The 16185-nt window shown below is 50.8% G+C and overlaps 1 protein-coding gene across 21 annotated transcripts in view; it reads right to left on the reverse strand.

The window, feature by feature from the left end:
• Window positions 1-887: 887 nt before the first annotated feature.
• Window positions 888-16185, reverse strand: part of DYSF (dysferlin) — a 220530-nt gene continuing 205232 nt past the window's right edge. For all 21 annotated transcript variants that reach the window (XM_043468215.1, XM_043468211.1, XM_043468220.1 and 18 more), the window contains 5 exons: window positions 13446-13545; window positions 8037-8215; window positions 6316-6425; window positions 4770-4917; window positions 888-1156 (listed from right to left, as the gene is read on the reverse strand). In XM_043468215.1, coding sequence (XP_043324150.1) covers window positions 1118-1156; window positions 4770-4917; window positions 6316-6425; window positions 8037-8215; window positions 13446-13545 — 576 coding nt within the window. In that variant the 3' untranslated portion in view covers window positions 888-1117. The remainder of the gene's footprint in view (window positions 1157-4769; window positions 4918-6315; window positions 6426-8036; window positions 8216-13445; window positions 13546-16185) is intronic.

The following is a 16185-nucleotide window of genomic DNA, read 5'->3' on the forward strand; positions in this document are numbered from 1 at the left end:
CTGAAGAGAGAACCACTCTGTGTTCAAGATGGAGCTCCCTCATCCAGGAGGGTTCAGGCCATCAGCCCCGTCCCAGTCACCTCTAGTCCCACCAACCAGGTGGGATGAGGCAGGGCCTGTCTGGGTCCCAGCAGGCAGGGAAGAGCCAGAGGGGCTGGAAGGCTCACTCTGTGGCCTTGGGTCCTGGGCCACGGGAACAGCTCACAGCAGGAAACAAGAGAAGCCCTCCTGGGTAACAGGCGAGCAGGCCACCAGGCTGAGCTCCAGAGTTCCAGCCCCTCAGGCGACAGAGGCAGAGGCCTCTTTTTGGAAACAATGTTTTCATACTCTTTGGTTTTTCTCTAAGTGTGTTCTTGCTGCTCCTGTAGATGAAGCCTGATCCCTGCAAGAGATGTCAGACCAACAGCTAATGCGATGCTCGGATCACAAGAAAAGGGTGCGTTTGTCCAGCCCAGAGCAGGGCGAGGAAACAGGGAGAGAACCCTGAGACATCCCAAGAGTACAGGAGACAAGGTCACAGCCAGGAATCCAGCAGCTACCCCTGCCTGGAGAGTTTCTGGGGCTCCATGTGCATAAGTGAAACCTCTTCCAGGCGTGGTGCAGGTAACTGCCCAGCCAAGCAGAGAGAGGTGTGGGCGAGAAAGAGGAGATGCCAGAGGGAGGAGGGCGCAGGGCAGGGGGCAGAGTCCGGGAGCAGAACAAGCCGGGTCTCCAGGCAGGCCGACACTAAGCCTCAAAGCCCAGACCACCCCCACCGTTCTTGTCAAAAGATCCACAGCTCCAGTGGAACCTCTGAGCAGAGATGGCACACCCCACACCCCGCCCACCCAGACTCATCCCTGCACGTCACCCCACTCAGGGGCCACAGAGACACACACCAAAGCTGCTTTGTGGTTCCACCTGTTTTATGCTGAAATACACATGGGCTGATCCCACACGGTTCGGTTCAGGGGAGAAAGAAAGGATGACAGTGGCTGATCCCAGGGCTCGACGTCGCCAACACTTGGTGTGTGCGCCAGTCCATCGGCCCACCCCGGCAGGACGGTCAGGCTTGAACATCTGGAGGAGCTCTACCGAGTGGGGCAGAGGAGGAAGCCAGTCCTGGGCCCAGGAGTCCTCAGCTGAAGGGCTTCACCAGCTTCATGGCAGCATAGTTCTGGAGAGAGGGAGGGAGGAGGCAGGGACAGGTGATGACAGCTGCTGGGGAAAAGGAGCTGAGAAAGGACTCAGCCACCTGCCTGGACCTCGCACTCACCACCCCCGGCCACACTCCACACTCCATGCTGCACCCTCCCAGCCTCGCCGTCACACCGCACTCTCCTGGGGGGCCATGGCGCCTGAACTGCTGTCTTCTCCCCCATCAATCAGGACCCACTCCCAGCTTCCGCTCTGCCAAGAGGACTCTGCCCTAGCCAGGCCAGGCCCAGCCCCTTCCATCAGACAGGTGGCCCGAAGGCACGGCTGGGATTCTCCCCACCCTCCTCCCAACTCCCCACACACAGGAACCCCGGGCTCGTTGGCCCCCATGCTCCTGCCCCAAAAGCAGAGAAAGAGGTGAGGGCAGGGGTGGTGTACAAGGATGACCCACAACACAGGCCAGCCCTGGAGACGGGTCACCCCTGATTAAGCCCTGGCTGCTGCAGGACTGACAGGAATCTCCCCTCCCCACTCCTCCCCCCTAAAACCATGAAAACACATACAACACAACACAGGGCTCCTAATTGGGACAGTATGTTCCCCAGCGCCGCCCGGGAAAGCCAACTCTGGAAACAAAGCCGCCGCTCCTTCCCCGCCAGATCGCCTCCTGCCTCCCCACGCTGGCCCTGCTCCCGGCGGCCTCTGGGGGAGAGCTGGGGGTGGGGAACAGACAGGCTGCCCTCCTGTCCCCCTCCCGGGGGAATTTCCAAGGGGGTGGGAGATTAGGTCAACACAGGGGAGGAGGTGGCAGCCCTGGCCGCAGGCCCCTCTCCACCAAGGCCTCTGCCACCAAAACCTGCAAGCTAGGCTAGGGGCACGGGTCCGGCACCCACCAGGTGACCAAGCCACGTGGACATGCCCAGCTTGTTGCAAAGGACTCCAGGGGAGAGCATCAGTAGCCTCAGGTCCAGGCTGCCCCTTTCGCCCCAAAGCCCTCACCTGGGAGCCGAGCCCACACACCAGCCCTGGGAGAGAAGGCAGGGCTGGTATTTGAAGAGGACAATTCCCAGCTGATCTCAAAAGAGACGGATGCTGCTGTTGGGGACTCAGGAGACAGGGAAGAGGCTCTGCCCAGGGCCTGCCCACAGGGTCTGGGGCTGTGGCTGCCCCTGAGATGAGACAGGGTGGCAGGCTAGAAGTGACTGGAAATCTTCCCTCTGTCTCCCAGTCAGGCAGCTGGGACCTCCTTCCCCCTTCCCCAGGTCCCTCAGGCCAGTCTGCTGCCCAAGCGCCTTGCAGGGTGGGGCCTGGCTGCCCAGGGGCAGGCCCAGGCATAGCCGGGAGACGGGCATGTTCCTTGGGGCCCAGCCCCGCCCTCCCCTTGGCTCTTCAGCAAAAGGCTGGCTTGACATGCAGCCCCCTCCCCACACAGCTCCCCTCCGCAGAGTGCTAGTCACAGCAGGTCAGTGCTGACCCAGCCCAGCCCTGCCTCATGCCGACGGGGATCCTGGCCGAGGTCACTCGGGGAGTCACTGGCAGAGCCAAAAGCAGCTACCAGCTCAGGACTCCACATGGAGCTCCATCTCACACAACAGTGATGCTCAGACCAGAATGTTCCTGGGGCAGATTCTCCCCAACAGACCTGCAGCTGGCCCGGGGCTCTGCAATGCTCCCTGGAGCTGCTGCAGCTTGCTTCTCAGACCACCTGCTCAGGAGCGTGGGGTACCCCAGCTCACCTTGCCCGCACTCTCTGGCCCGGCCTCACCGTGGAGCACGAGGCTGCACCCTGTTCTCCCCGTGGTCCTGGCGTCACCGTGTCTCCTCGTGGACCACCAGCTTACCAGAGCACCAGCCTCACCGCCCTCTCCATCACCCACAGAACTCACCCTTGGCTCCCGGACACAAAGTCTTTGCCTGAACCCAACGGTGGCTGGGCATAAACAGCATGAGAGCAGGTGAGCCTGAGGAGAGCCCAGCGAGGGGCACTGCGCCTCCCCAGCCTGGCCACCTGGGCCTGCTCCAGGGGCAGAGACACGGAGGTGGAGTCCTGGGTCTGACCCCTGAGCCCAGGTCACTGCCAGGGCAGCTAAGCTCTAGGCACCACTTGCTCTTGCCCTTGCAGGGCCCAGTAGCTAACCCTGTGTTAATAGCTGTAACTTGTCTTCCTTCACTAAGAGGGCCCCCAAACCAAACAAGCCTGACCGCCATAACCTCACCCACCCCTGAGCCTCAGGCCTATCTGGCCAATGTAAGTCTTCTCACTGAGCCTCACAACAGTCTCAGCCAGCTCAAAGAGCCTGGCCCTCAGCCCGACCCATGGCCACCCCGGCTCTAGACCCTCCTTTGTGACTCAGGGCCCAGAGGGTGCCAGGGCCTGGGTGTCCAAACCAGAGCTCCCCTCCGCTACTCCCACAGTTCGTGGTATCAGGGCCTGAAGGGGACGCTCTGCCATTTGAACTGTCTTCCTCAGGAGGCTCTCTGCTGGTACCAGGCCTCGCCAGCTATGCCAGGAGAGATGCTTGGGACCCCTCCTTCTCCTAAAGGACTTACAGAGCAAAGAACTCACAGGCGAGTAATTCCACTGCCCGCTGTGGGGACCGTGCACGTGGCTGGCGGCCTGCCGCTGACCAGGGCTGTGGCCGGAACCCCGGCCTGGGAGCTATACACAGACCGCCCTGCAGCCCTGAACTGGTCCCTCCCCTCTCTGGGTGTCCGTTCCTTTCCATTCAAGTCAGGGCGACGTGGAGTTGATCACACCGTTCCTCTACTTGTACATGGATTTGAAATTTTCATATTAAAAAGTTTTAGACATTTAGAAGAGATTAAAACTCAGGTATCAGCTTGGGAACCTGTGCTCCCTCCAAGGTCTGACGTTCTAGAGACGCTCAGGGGCTTCCGTGAGGACCCAGGAAGCCTGGGCAGGGAGACAGCTCCAGATTCCCTTCCTTTGGGAGGGGCCCACGGAGCTGGCTCAGCAGCCCCAACTCATGTGGCCCTGGTCGCTCTCTGTCAGGCATCAGCTGGCTTCTCAGGCACTCAGCAGGGGGAAGGGGCCCGGTGTTCACCGTGCCAGAGAGAGGCTCCTGGCGTACCCCCTCCTCACTCACACTCCGCCCCATGCCACCCCACTACAGGAAACAGCACACTCTCAGGTCTTCAGATGGACACTAAGAGCCTCTCCAGGTACTCAGCAGGTGCCATCCTCACAGACAGAGGGCCTTCCCCTCTTCTCTGCTATCTATACCTTCCCTTCCCTTCCTGACCAAGCTCCACACCTTCCTTCAACAAGGTTCTCCTACCCTCGGCTGCCCAAGGGCCTCCCCTCTGCCCTTGATTACACAGCCCATCACCCTGAGCACACTGTGTCTCCCCATTAAGGGCAAGAACTCAGAACTCCCCAAGGGTCTCCTACCAGACTAGGGACCCCCAGAGTAGGGCCCGCGTCTCCTTCCTCAGACCACGGACGCCCCAAGGACAGAGGCTGCCTCTCCATCAGACACCCAGTGCACTGGAGGACAATGAGAGGCTCCTCCGAGACCAGGAGCTGCTGGAGGTCAGGAGCTGTGCCTCCCACATCAGACCAGGAGCTCCCCTAAGACAGGGTCTGTGCCTCTCCCCTCACGCCAGCTTACCGGGAAGGAATAGACAAAGATGCCCAAGAAGAGCAGGAAGATGAAGAGAATGAAGAAGAGGATGATGGCACACCGGAACCGCCGCCACAGGATGAACTTCATAGTCTTGTACGGGGAGGTGAACCAGAGGAAGGAGGTGTCAGGCCGCCTGCAAGGGAGATCCCAGAGGTCAGCAGGGTACCCCCACCAGTGCTGCTCCCTCTGAGCCCTGCTCCCAAATCACCCTGGCCCTTCCTACCCAGGCCCCCAGACCCACCCAGCCTCCAGCCCCTGGCCCCTGGCCCCAGACCCAGCCCTTTGCATCAGCATCCCCTTCTTCTCCCAGCCTTTGTTCCAGCATGAGTCCGCCCGCACCCCCCTTCTCTTCTTGATGCCGTCAAACCCTACACACCCTCAGGGACCCAGTTATCAGCCACCCTGTCCAGATCACCTTCCCTGCTGCTCTCCCCTTCCTGACACAGGACTTGTCACAGACTAGAGACCTGGGGACTGGACAGAGCTTCAAGGGGCTCCACTTTCACTGAGCTATGGCCCATGAGCTCCAGATAAGCTCAGCCACGGGCCTAGATGCACATGGCTGGTCCACGGTCAGGGAAGGATGGCAGGAACTGAACCCAGAAAGGTGATTGTCTCTCACAACCAAGAACCTCAGATCCTTCCCCTAGATCAGCCTCACAGTTCAAAGAGCAGGCAAGTTTTGTGTCTCAGTAATGGCCACTCTGATATTCACTTGCATGCCACTGGCTCTCCTGGGTCTCGCTCATCTTTCCCCCAGATCCCAGCATCCTTGGGTAGGGACGCCTCTCGCTGCTCGACCAGCCCGTGGCAGTCAGGATAGCGCTGTGACAAAGTGGGCTGTCTGTGCTAAGTGTGACTTGAGCTAAGCAGACCGTGGGAAAGGACCCAGCAAATGCAGCCCGACCACTCACACACACACCCCTACCACCAATAGCCGTCTTTCAGGCTCCAGTAACTGTCTTCAAGGCTTCTACATCCACTGGATTGGCTTATATTCCTTATCTGGGAGGTAGGGGAGGCAGAGGCTAGGCCCCCATTTCACAGGTGGGAAAACTGAAAGACCTTTTGAGAGCCACACTGACACCGCAAGAGAGCCACAGAAGCAGCTTGTTCAGGGGGAAGACCTCGGTCAGGCTCCAGAGCCAACCAGACCAGGTGTGGGAATTTCAGCTTCACCACTTTCCTTGGAATGACCTTATTTAATTTTGCTGTGATTGTTTTCTCATTTGTAAAGTGAGGATGCTAAGATGACCCAGCAGGGACGGTTCCATACACAAGCCATATGACAGCATGCTTGGCCTGCAACCACCAGTTACTCAACAGCGCTTGCTTCTGGAATGAACTGATGAGCCCAACCTGTTCTGGAAGGATGTCGGTCACCTGCTCCCTAATGATGTGTACCCTGGGATAAGTCACACCCTTCTCTGGGCCTTGGGACCTCTGTGTGGCTACGCAGTGGGGGCCTCCTCTACGGTGGCTACGCCTCCCAGTCCCCTTGGCCGTCAGCGGTCAGGGGCAGGGCACCAACCTTGGGTCCTCGAGCTTGGGGTTCATGTTAGGTTCATCCCGGCCGTGGCCAGCTGGCCGCTCCTCATGCTCACTCTCTGTTACAATCTCCAAGGTCATCTCCAGCTTGCCCTGTGGGGACAAGGGAGACCTGATCAGGGACACAAAGGCTCTGCACCATGGCTTGGAGAGGAGCCAGGCCAGGACAGATGTCAAGGTCACTTTACAATTTTTTTTGAAAAATGATACAGGGTAATCTGATCATATAAGTACCTGTTCCTAGCAGAATATGTAGGAAACTACAGACACATATAAAGAAAGGATACTGTCACTCATATTTTTTCTATGTAAAGATAAGCACTCCTAATATTTTATTCATCACACTTATTTTTCTCTGCAAGTATATGAAATACCATACTGTGTATATTTAGTTCTATAGCTTGTTTCTTTCACTTAAAATAATATATTTTATTATTATGTAATTATATACTCTTTAAAGTTTGCTTTTAATGCTATAAAACATTCTATACAATGGTTGACCATAATTTATTTAGTAAACTAGCTATTTTGGTCATTTAGGTTGTTTCCAACTCTTTGTTGTTATAAAAAATGCTGCAACAAACACCCTAGAACCATAAAGTTTCAATTTAATGAGGTTATTTCTTTAGGAAAGATTTTAGAAGTGGGATAAAAAATTTCAAAGGGAATAAATATTGCTAAGTTTCAGGTTATATATTACTAAATTGTTTCCCCAAATGTAAAATCATTAGCCTGCCAGGCAAAAGTAAATGAGGGGGGAGTCTCTCCGCATCCTTGCTAGCAATGAGCATTTCTGTTTTTAAAACATTCTACTATAATACATTAAAGATGTTTTCACATTTTAAAATACTCCTTTATGTAATTACTAGGGGAAATGAACTTTCTTAAATTTTAATGGCCACTCTACTTCTTTGTGTATTATCTATGCATGAACTGCACTCACTTTTCTTTTGAGACATTAGTGTTTCTTATTAATTGTTATAATTTGTTACACAACATGGATATTTTATTTCAAGGGCCACTTGAGGGGTTGGCTGGCTGCTTGCTGTTTCCAGGTACAACCGATCCTTGAACCACATAGGTTTTAACCATGCAGATCCACCTAAACATGCATTATTTCAATAAATATACAGTTGGCCCTCATTTGCAGGTTTCAATCCACAGATTCCACCAACCATGGAGGGCCAACTATGAGACTTGAGCATCTGTGGATTTTGATGTCCATGGGGCTCCTGGAACCAAGCCCCGTGGATACTGAGGGACAACAATAAACTGTCATTTACTTCCCCTGCACAGGCAGGACAATTCCTCATGGTCCCCAGTCACACCCCTGGACAGACTGTTACAATCTCTGGGCGGAGGGAATAGCCCCTCAAGGATGCTCCCTGGTAGGGTCCTGCTTAAATGGGAGTGGCATGATGCCTGTCCTCTTCCAGAAGTCTAGCCAAAGGGGGACCCAGGACACAATCACTGTGAAGGCCACAGAGCAGGGTATAAACTAAAAAGGATCCACAGAGATTAAGGCCCCTTTGATTTAAACAGGCTTCACTGGGATACAACCCTCAAGGAGGGGAAGGCTGGAAAGTGGCAAGGGAGAGGGACAGGTCTTGGAAAACAGACCGGGAGTGCAGGAGATAGGGAGAGGAACACGCCTGTGCCTGTGATTTCTATGGAGAAGTCACCGGCCAGAAGGAGCTTACTCACCGCCAGGATCTTCTTCTCACCCTCATCCGCCACACAGGGCCACCAGCCCTTCACTGTCTTCTGTTCAAAAAGAGACACGAACCGCTCTGGGTGGAGAGTGTCTTCCAGCTGGTCCACGGAGCACTTCTCGGCCGTCTTGGCGGGCTTGGGCATGCGGTTGAGGTCCAGCTGCAGAGAGCCTGTGGCAAAGAAGGGTGCTTTAGCCAGCTCTCTCAGTCACTGCCAGCCTAGGGCCACCCTGTGGCTCAGACTCCACTCTCCATCCATCACCTCTCACTCCATCTGTTCAGCTTCCCACCCATCTGTTCACGCATCCATATGCCCACCAGTCTGCCTTATTGATTCACCCTTAACAGGGCTTCCCAACTGCTCAATTATTCATCTTACTATACTTATTTAGTATACTACACTGTATAGTATAGTATACTATAGTATATATATAAATATATATAGTATCTTAGTATACTAACTTACCAGACAGTGTATATATATATATAGTATACTAACTTACTATATAGTATAGTATCTTAGTATACTATACTATACTTACTATTCAAATCCACTCCTTCACCCATTGCCTACAACCATCATCCATCAATTTTTAAGCTGTTTTTAGAGCAGTTTTATATATATATATACATATGATAAAATTGTTATTTTAACCATTTTCAAATGTATACTTCAGTGGCATTAATTACATTCACAACATGCCGCAACCACTCCTACTACCTATTTCTAAAACTTTTTCATCCCCCCAAATAGCAACTCTATAACCATTTAGTAATAACTCCCACTTCCCCTCACCTCAGCCCTGCTAACTTCTAATCGATTGGGTTGTCCGAAAGGTTCATTTGGGTTTTCCTATAACATCTTACTTTCTGTCTCTATGAAAAAGTCTACTGTAGATGGCTCATATCAGTGGGATCATGAAAGTTTTTCCTTTTGTATCTGGCTTATTTCACTTGGCATAGTTAGTTGTCCAGACTCACCCATGTTGCAGCATGCATCAGTACTTCATTACTTTTGTGGTTGAGTAACATTCCATGGTGTGTACATACCACATTTTGTTTGTCCATCCATCTACTGACAGACACTTGAGTTGTTTCCACCTTTTGATTCCTGTGAATAATGTTGCTACGGACACTGGTGTGCAAGTGTCAGCCCCAGTTTTCAGTCCTTTTGGGTACGTAACCAGGAGTAAAACTGCTAGGTCATATATTTAGCTTTTTGAGGAACTGCTCAACCTTTTTCCAAGCAGCTGCACCATTTTACATTCATGCCACCAATATACGAGTGTTCTGATTTCTCCACATCCTCTCCAACACTTGTTATTTCCCATTTTTTGTTTTTGTTCTTGCTTTTGTATAGGTACAAGTGTTATCTCATTGTAGTTCGCTCATCTGCCCGCCTAGTTAGCCACACAGCTATCTTTCCATACTGCTCCATCTGCTCATCTATTTTATCCCTCTTCTCCCAGAATAGATCCATCTCTTGGGTTAAGCCACATGAAAATTCTGATATTCAATTATCTTTGATGTATAAAAATCAATGAAAATGAAGTATAGTAATTTCATGTGGTTCCTCATAATCCAATTCCAACAACATGATGAAATCAGTGGGATTGGAGCACAGGTTACTGAAGGGATTAAGTGAGAGAGATAAATCTAAAAAACATTTTCTGAGGCCAAATTCAAGAAATTTTTGAATACCACACAAAGAACATTAGACTATTTTTCAGCGTGGAATGCTCAGTTACTGCAAGTATTCAGTGACTGCATCTATTTTTGTAGTTTTCTTCTTTCCGTTCCTCCATTTACCCTTCCATGCATCTATCTGCTTTGATTTAACTATCTATATCCCTCGATAGCTAACATTTGCTGAGCACTAGATCTCCATTAATCACGTTATTATTCCATCCAATAGTTGTTCAACTCTGTATCAGCACTAATCTATGTACCCATCTACATATCCCTCCATCCCTCAATTAGAGATGAATGTTTGTTTCTCATTTTAAATATGGTCTCAATATAACATTAAGTAAAAATCAGGACATTAAATCATACATATAGTTTAATATATTAAATATTACATTAAATCTATATATAAATTATATTAATATATTATATATATTAAACTATATATAGGATATCTACATAAACCATGTAGCTACATAAACCATATATACTATATATAGTGTGTATATTCTATACATATATCTACATATATGTGTGTGTTAGTTGCTCACTTGTGTCTGACTCTGCGACCCCATGGACTGTACCTACCAGGCTGCTCTGGCCATAGAATTCTCTAGGCAAGAATACCGGAGTGAGTTGCCATTCCCTTCTCCAGGGGATCTTCCTGATTCAAGTATCAGACCCAGGTCTCCTGCATTGCAGGCAGATTCTTTACCATCTGGGTCACCAAGGAAGCCCACATATATCATATATATCTACATATATACTATATATAGCATATATACACATATATAGTATATCTACATAAGGTTTATATATATATAACATATATATAGTATAGTATATATATATAGTATATCTATATAAAGTAAACTATATATACACACATAGATAGTATACCTACATAAAGTTATATATAAAGACTATAAGGAAACACAGGATTATTTCTTGATGGCAAAATTTCTACATCTTAACTATTACTTTTAAAATAAAATCAATAAATATTCAAGAGAAGTAAAATATGTAATTAGAAAATACATTATGAAGAGGGAAAAAGAAATGTCTTAATAATGTTGTAAGCTGCTAAAACAGTAGGTCTTAAAATTTCTCTTCACAAGAAAAAAAAATTAACTAATAACCAGCTTATTGTGGTCCTCCTTTCACAATAGATACAAACATCAAGTTAAAAGAAATCTGTGGAGTTAAAAAGTAGCAGTTTTAGTGGCTTTATTTTTAAAAACACAAAATGATCCTGTTTAATTTTATATTGAACACCATTTTTTCATTCAATAGAATGCAGTTTTTGTTTGTCTTATTAAAACTGGTTTTCTATGTTCATCCACAGCTGATTCATGTCAATGTATGGCAAAAACCACCACAATACTGTAAAGTAATTAGCCTCCAATTAAAATAAATAAATTAATTAAAAAATAAAATGAGGAAAAAAATGGTTTTCTAAAGCCTCATCTCATAAAGGCAGTAATGATAGATGGATACTAAAGAAAAATTTAGTCTGCAAGCAAAAGAGGTTCTATAAAAAATTAAAAAGCAGTTGAAATGGTGAAATTATTTGTAATGTGTTCTTACTATATAAAAAGCTCTGAAAATCAATAATAAAAAAGGAACATCCCAAAACCATGAAAAAGAAAGTAACAGCAACAATATAGATAGTAAAAATGTTTTTAAAGTTCTACCGTACAAATAAAGAAGAAATGCAAAGAAAGATAAAAATGAGGTGTCCTATTGGCAATTTTTTTTAAAAAAAGATAATACTTGTAGCAAAAGTTTAAGGAAAATAGTGCCCTTGGGCAAACAGAGAACAGATGATAATATAAAAATGTAAAATCTATCTAGAGGGCAATAGAACAAAACGTTTCAGAAACCACTCTAAGACTAAAAATCTGCTTCTTAAAATTTAGGGAAGATATGCACAAATGGTCCAAAGATGTAAGCCTAGGCTGTCACTCCTACAGGAAAGCTTGGAAATGAGCTGAGAGGGCACCGAGGCGGGATTAGTGAGACAGGAGAGGGTCCATCTGTGCAACGGGCCATCGGGTAGACATTAAGTACCATGATGCAGATGCAAACGGAGATGGATAGCTCCTGACAGTAGAACATTCTTAATGTATTGTTTCCCACAAAATCAAGGTAAAATAGTTTGTGTACCATAAACCCATTTTGCTATCTCTATGCCATACATAAATGTGTATATATATGTATAAAATACACGTATAGGGCTTCCCTGGTGGTCCAGAGGTTAAGAATCCACCTGCCAATGCAGAGGACACAGGTTTGATCCCTGGTCCACGTAGACCCCACTTGCAGCAGAGCAACTAAGTAAGCTGCCTGGGTCACAACTATTGAAGCCCGTGCATCCTACAGGAGTGCTCGGCAACAAGAGAAGCCACTGCAAAGAGAAGCCCCCACTCCCCACAACTAGAGAAAGCCCATGCAGTGCAGCCAAAAAATTAAATAAATAATAGATAATTTTTCTAAAAAATTTTTGGAAAAATATGCATATAACACATATTTGCTTGTATAGGAAATAATATACCCCAAAGTATTAGCGGAGGTTATCTCTGGGTAGTGAGATTATAATAAAACAGAGAAGGGAGGCATTGCTTATCTCCAGTTTCTGATGTGGCTACAGAAATTATGTAATAAGTAAAAGACCAAAAGTCCAACTTGGTACTGTGATGCTAACACCCTGAATCTTTCACAGTGATGCCATGGAGCAGTTCTCAGTCCTCCAGGTGCAGGGAACCAGGCTGGGTGTGGGGGGACATGGGGTGAAGAGCAGCCTGACGGGCTGGAAGCCCTCTTCCCTATTCCTGCTGGGGCTGCTCCTCAGAATGTCCTCTGTGGTGGGGGTGGGGTGGGGGGAGGGCCAAGAGCTCGGCTAATCCTGCAGTCACGAGCTACTCAAGGAGGGCTCCAGTGATTCATCCAAGCCTGCCCTGCTCCTAGGTGGCAAAGTGGAACTGGAACCCAGGACTCCTGACCTCCTAGGAGGCCTTTTTCACAGGCTCGCTATTTTACTGAGGTGAAATTCACATAATAAAATGCACCATTGTAACCATTTTAAAGTGTACAACTCAGTGGCTTCTAGTATATTCCCAGAGTTGTGCGACCACTATCTAATTTCAGAATATTTTCATCATCCCTAAAAGACACATCGTACCCACCTCTCTTCCCAGCCCCTGGTGACCACTTTCTGTCTCTGTGGATTACGTATTGTGGGCGTTTCCTATTAAGGAGTCGTACAATATTTGTCCTTTTGTGTCTGACTTCTTTCACTTGGTATGTTTTCAAGGCTCACACATGGTGTACCATGAGTCAGGATTTCACGTCTCTCGTGGCTGAATAACATCCCATGTACGGATGCACCACAACCTTCCAGAGGCCAGACAGCTAGTGACAGCCAGCCCCTGCCCACACTGTCTTCACCCGGCGCTCCCCTCTCTTCCTTCCTGGGGTCCCACCATCCACCATAGCCCACCGTTCAATGCCACCTCTGCTGCCAGGCCACCCTGCTGGCCACTCCGATCCCCGTGGCGCCTCCCTGTGTCACCAGCCTCACTCAGCACCAGGGACCAGTGACTGTGAGCTCCCTGACCCTCCTGCCAGCCCTGCCGAAAGGCCCGAGACACACATGCACAGCAGGGACTCTGGGACACGCTGATAGGCAGAATGGTAGACTGGAAATGGTGCTCACCCAGAAAGTCATCAAAGGAGAACTTGTCATTGTCCCAGATCTGGAATACCACTCGTGCGGGGATCTTGCTCTCTGTCTTGTCCAGCCTCCAGAAAGCATCCTGGCCCAGAGGAGAAGCAGAGAAGGAAGCAGGGGAACAGGATTAGAGAAGGGCAGTGGTCCCTTCCCGCCTGAAGGACTGCCTGGAGGAGGCAATGTAGGGGAACATCCCTGAGGGACTTGCCAGAGCCAGGTCCTGGCAAGAAGACTGCTGAGACCCCAGAGGGCAGTGTTCACTTGATATAAGGTAGTTCCTTTAATGCTCACAATTCCATGAGTCAAGGTTTCATTCTTGTCTTACAGATGATGAAACAAAGGCTTGGAGAAGTAAAGAATTTGCCTAGGCTCTGATAGCTAATAAAAACATTAATATTGCATTTCTTATTCACCAGCCCTTTTCCACTATAAAGTAATTTATCCTTCCAATGACCTATGAGAGAGACACTATCCTTACAGCTGAGGAAATCACAGCAAGTAATTTATCCAAGTCACCCAGTTAGGGAGTGAGTGGTAAGCTGGATTCCAACCCAGGCAGTCAGGTTCCGGGGTTCCACTCTCACCTCTTAATCATGTTCTACCAGTGTGATCTTAGGAACAGGGTGGGCTGGCTGGGAACATGGAGGGCTCCCCCCAACACACTGTTGCAAGGAACTGGCACTGAGGAGTCCACCTTCATCTCCAAGAGCTTACCCCAGGGCAGATCAAAAGCCCCCAGTGCTAGGAAGGTCACCAGCCCATTGCTCCCCCGCCTCCCCCTCCCTCAGACCAGTCAGCCTGGACTAGCATCGTCTGGGCCTTCTCTCCATGGAGGCCTCGGGAAGCAGCTGAGCGTGGGCCCTGGGCTCACTGAGGCCTGGATCCATCTCTGGGCCAGTCACACTCAACCCAAAGGACTGTCCCTGGGGCCTTCCTGCTCACACCTGTTCTCTGTCCTCTGTAGCTTTACCCGAGTGGGTAGCAAGGAGAGGAATCATTCTGACCACATCCTGCTGATGGTGGGTGCCAGGTCACAGCAGGGGTCGGGAGCCAGTCTCAGGGGCACAGACTCCACAGGAGTCGGGGAGCACTGCTGACCACCCAGGGTTTGTCTGGGCCTGGGTGCCCTATACCTAGCCTTGGTGGCCACTCCAGATCACACGGACCCCACAGAGCTCCCGCCCCAGCGCCCCCGGAGGAACCGTCACCTTGCGAAGCAGCCGGTTGTAGCCTGGACTGCTGGCGGGTTGGGGAAGGGGCTCAGGTCCCCACCTGGCCCCTCGCCCCCGGCCCCCATCTGGTGCCTCCCCCGCTCCGGGCCCCAGCCCTCCTGCAGGTGCCTCCCTCCTCTGGCGGGGCTTTTATGGCCAGCTCCACAGGCCCGCCTGCACAGGCCGCCAGCCTCCCCCATGCCTCTGGCCGGCCCGGTTTATGGGCTCAGTAATGAGCCAGAGGTTCAAACGGCCCCTGGTGGGAGCAGCTGGGCTGGGGCTCCAGCCTGGGGAATGGCCCCCCAGGTCCCAGGCACTCATTATGCTCCCAGTCTGGGCCCTTTTACTAGCTGTTTATTTGCAGGGTGGGTGCCTGACGCACAGGCAGGCCCCGGTGGGTGTGCTGGGCTCCAGGTGGGGAGCCGGCCGGGGCAACCAGCGGTGGTTCAAAGCCGCCGGATGAAAGGAGACCTTGTACTTTATGACAGTCTCGTCTGGTTAATGGGGTCCCTGGAGGGCCTGCCTGCCAGAGGCCCTGAACCCCTCAGCAGAGGGCTGGCTCTGCGGCAGGACCAGGACACCCAGAGGCTGTGCGGTGCCCCTGCACTAACCCCCCAGCAGACTCAGTCCCCTAGCCCAGACCAGCTAATTGGGGCCCCACTGCGGGCATGTCTCCCCCTGCCTCCCAGGGTCTTTTCTCCCAGAGGGACCCGCTGGCCCTCTCGGGTCAAACCAGTTCCTCCCTCCCTCTCCTGGTTGACTGCAGAACCCCTTGACTGTTTCCAATCTCCTCTTCTGACCTCTGCCACCCCTCACTCCAGCTGCCCTCTCCAGAGCCTGGCACCACACAGGTGGGAGTCCCTCAGCCTTCCCCACCCGCCATGGGCCTCCCCAGACCGCCCTTCCTCCTCCCCACTTAGCATCCCTCTTGGCCTTATTCTCTCAAGACCAACCCGGCCTGCAGGGCATCGGGCCAACCGGTCCCTTCCCTCAGCCCCTCTCTTCCTCTGGAGCTCCACCGTGACTCAGACTCCCTCCTTGCCTGCTAGTGACTAAAGGGCAGAAATGAAAGACCATTGTTGCTGGTTCGGAGCCACCTCAAACTCTTTATTAGCAACCCCTACTGGCTCTCAGAACTGCTGGGTACCATCTAGTAGGTCTCTCTCTTCCCTTTCTCTCCCTCGCTCAGTGTAATAGCCGCTTCCAGCCTCTTTCATTCATCTCAGTCACCTGCCACAACACCAGGAGATTCTCTCTTTTCCTACTTTGCGGAAAAAGCAGAAGCCTCTGCTTCCTGCAACTCCTTGCCCCCATCCCCACCTGTCACAACTGAGGTGGTCTGGCCTCCCATGTGAGCAGGCCGATCAGCATCCCGCAGCCTCGGTTCCCCAGCCACAGCTTGCCCCGCGGAGGGCTTGGTGAGCATGGGCAGTGGCCCGCGGGAGGCCCCCATTCCCCATCCTCTCTGTCCACAGAAAGGGCAGGCGCTGTTTGTGTGACTTGGAGCTCGCCCC

Source organism: Cervus canadensis, chromosome 5 (genome assembly GCF_019320065.1).
Source record: "Cervus canadensis isolate Bull #8, Minnesota chromosome 5, ASM1932006v1, whole genome shotgun sequence".
In the NCBI taxonomy this organism is placed as follows: domain Eukaryota; kingdom Metazoa; phylum Chordata; class Mammalia; order Artiodactyla; family Cervidae; genus Cervus; species Cervus canadensis.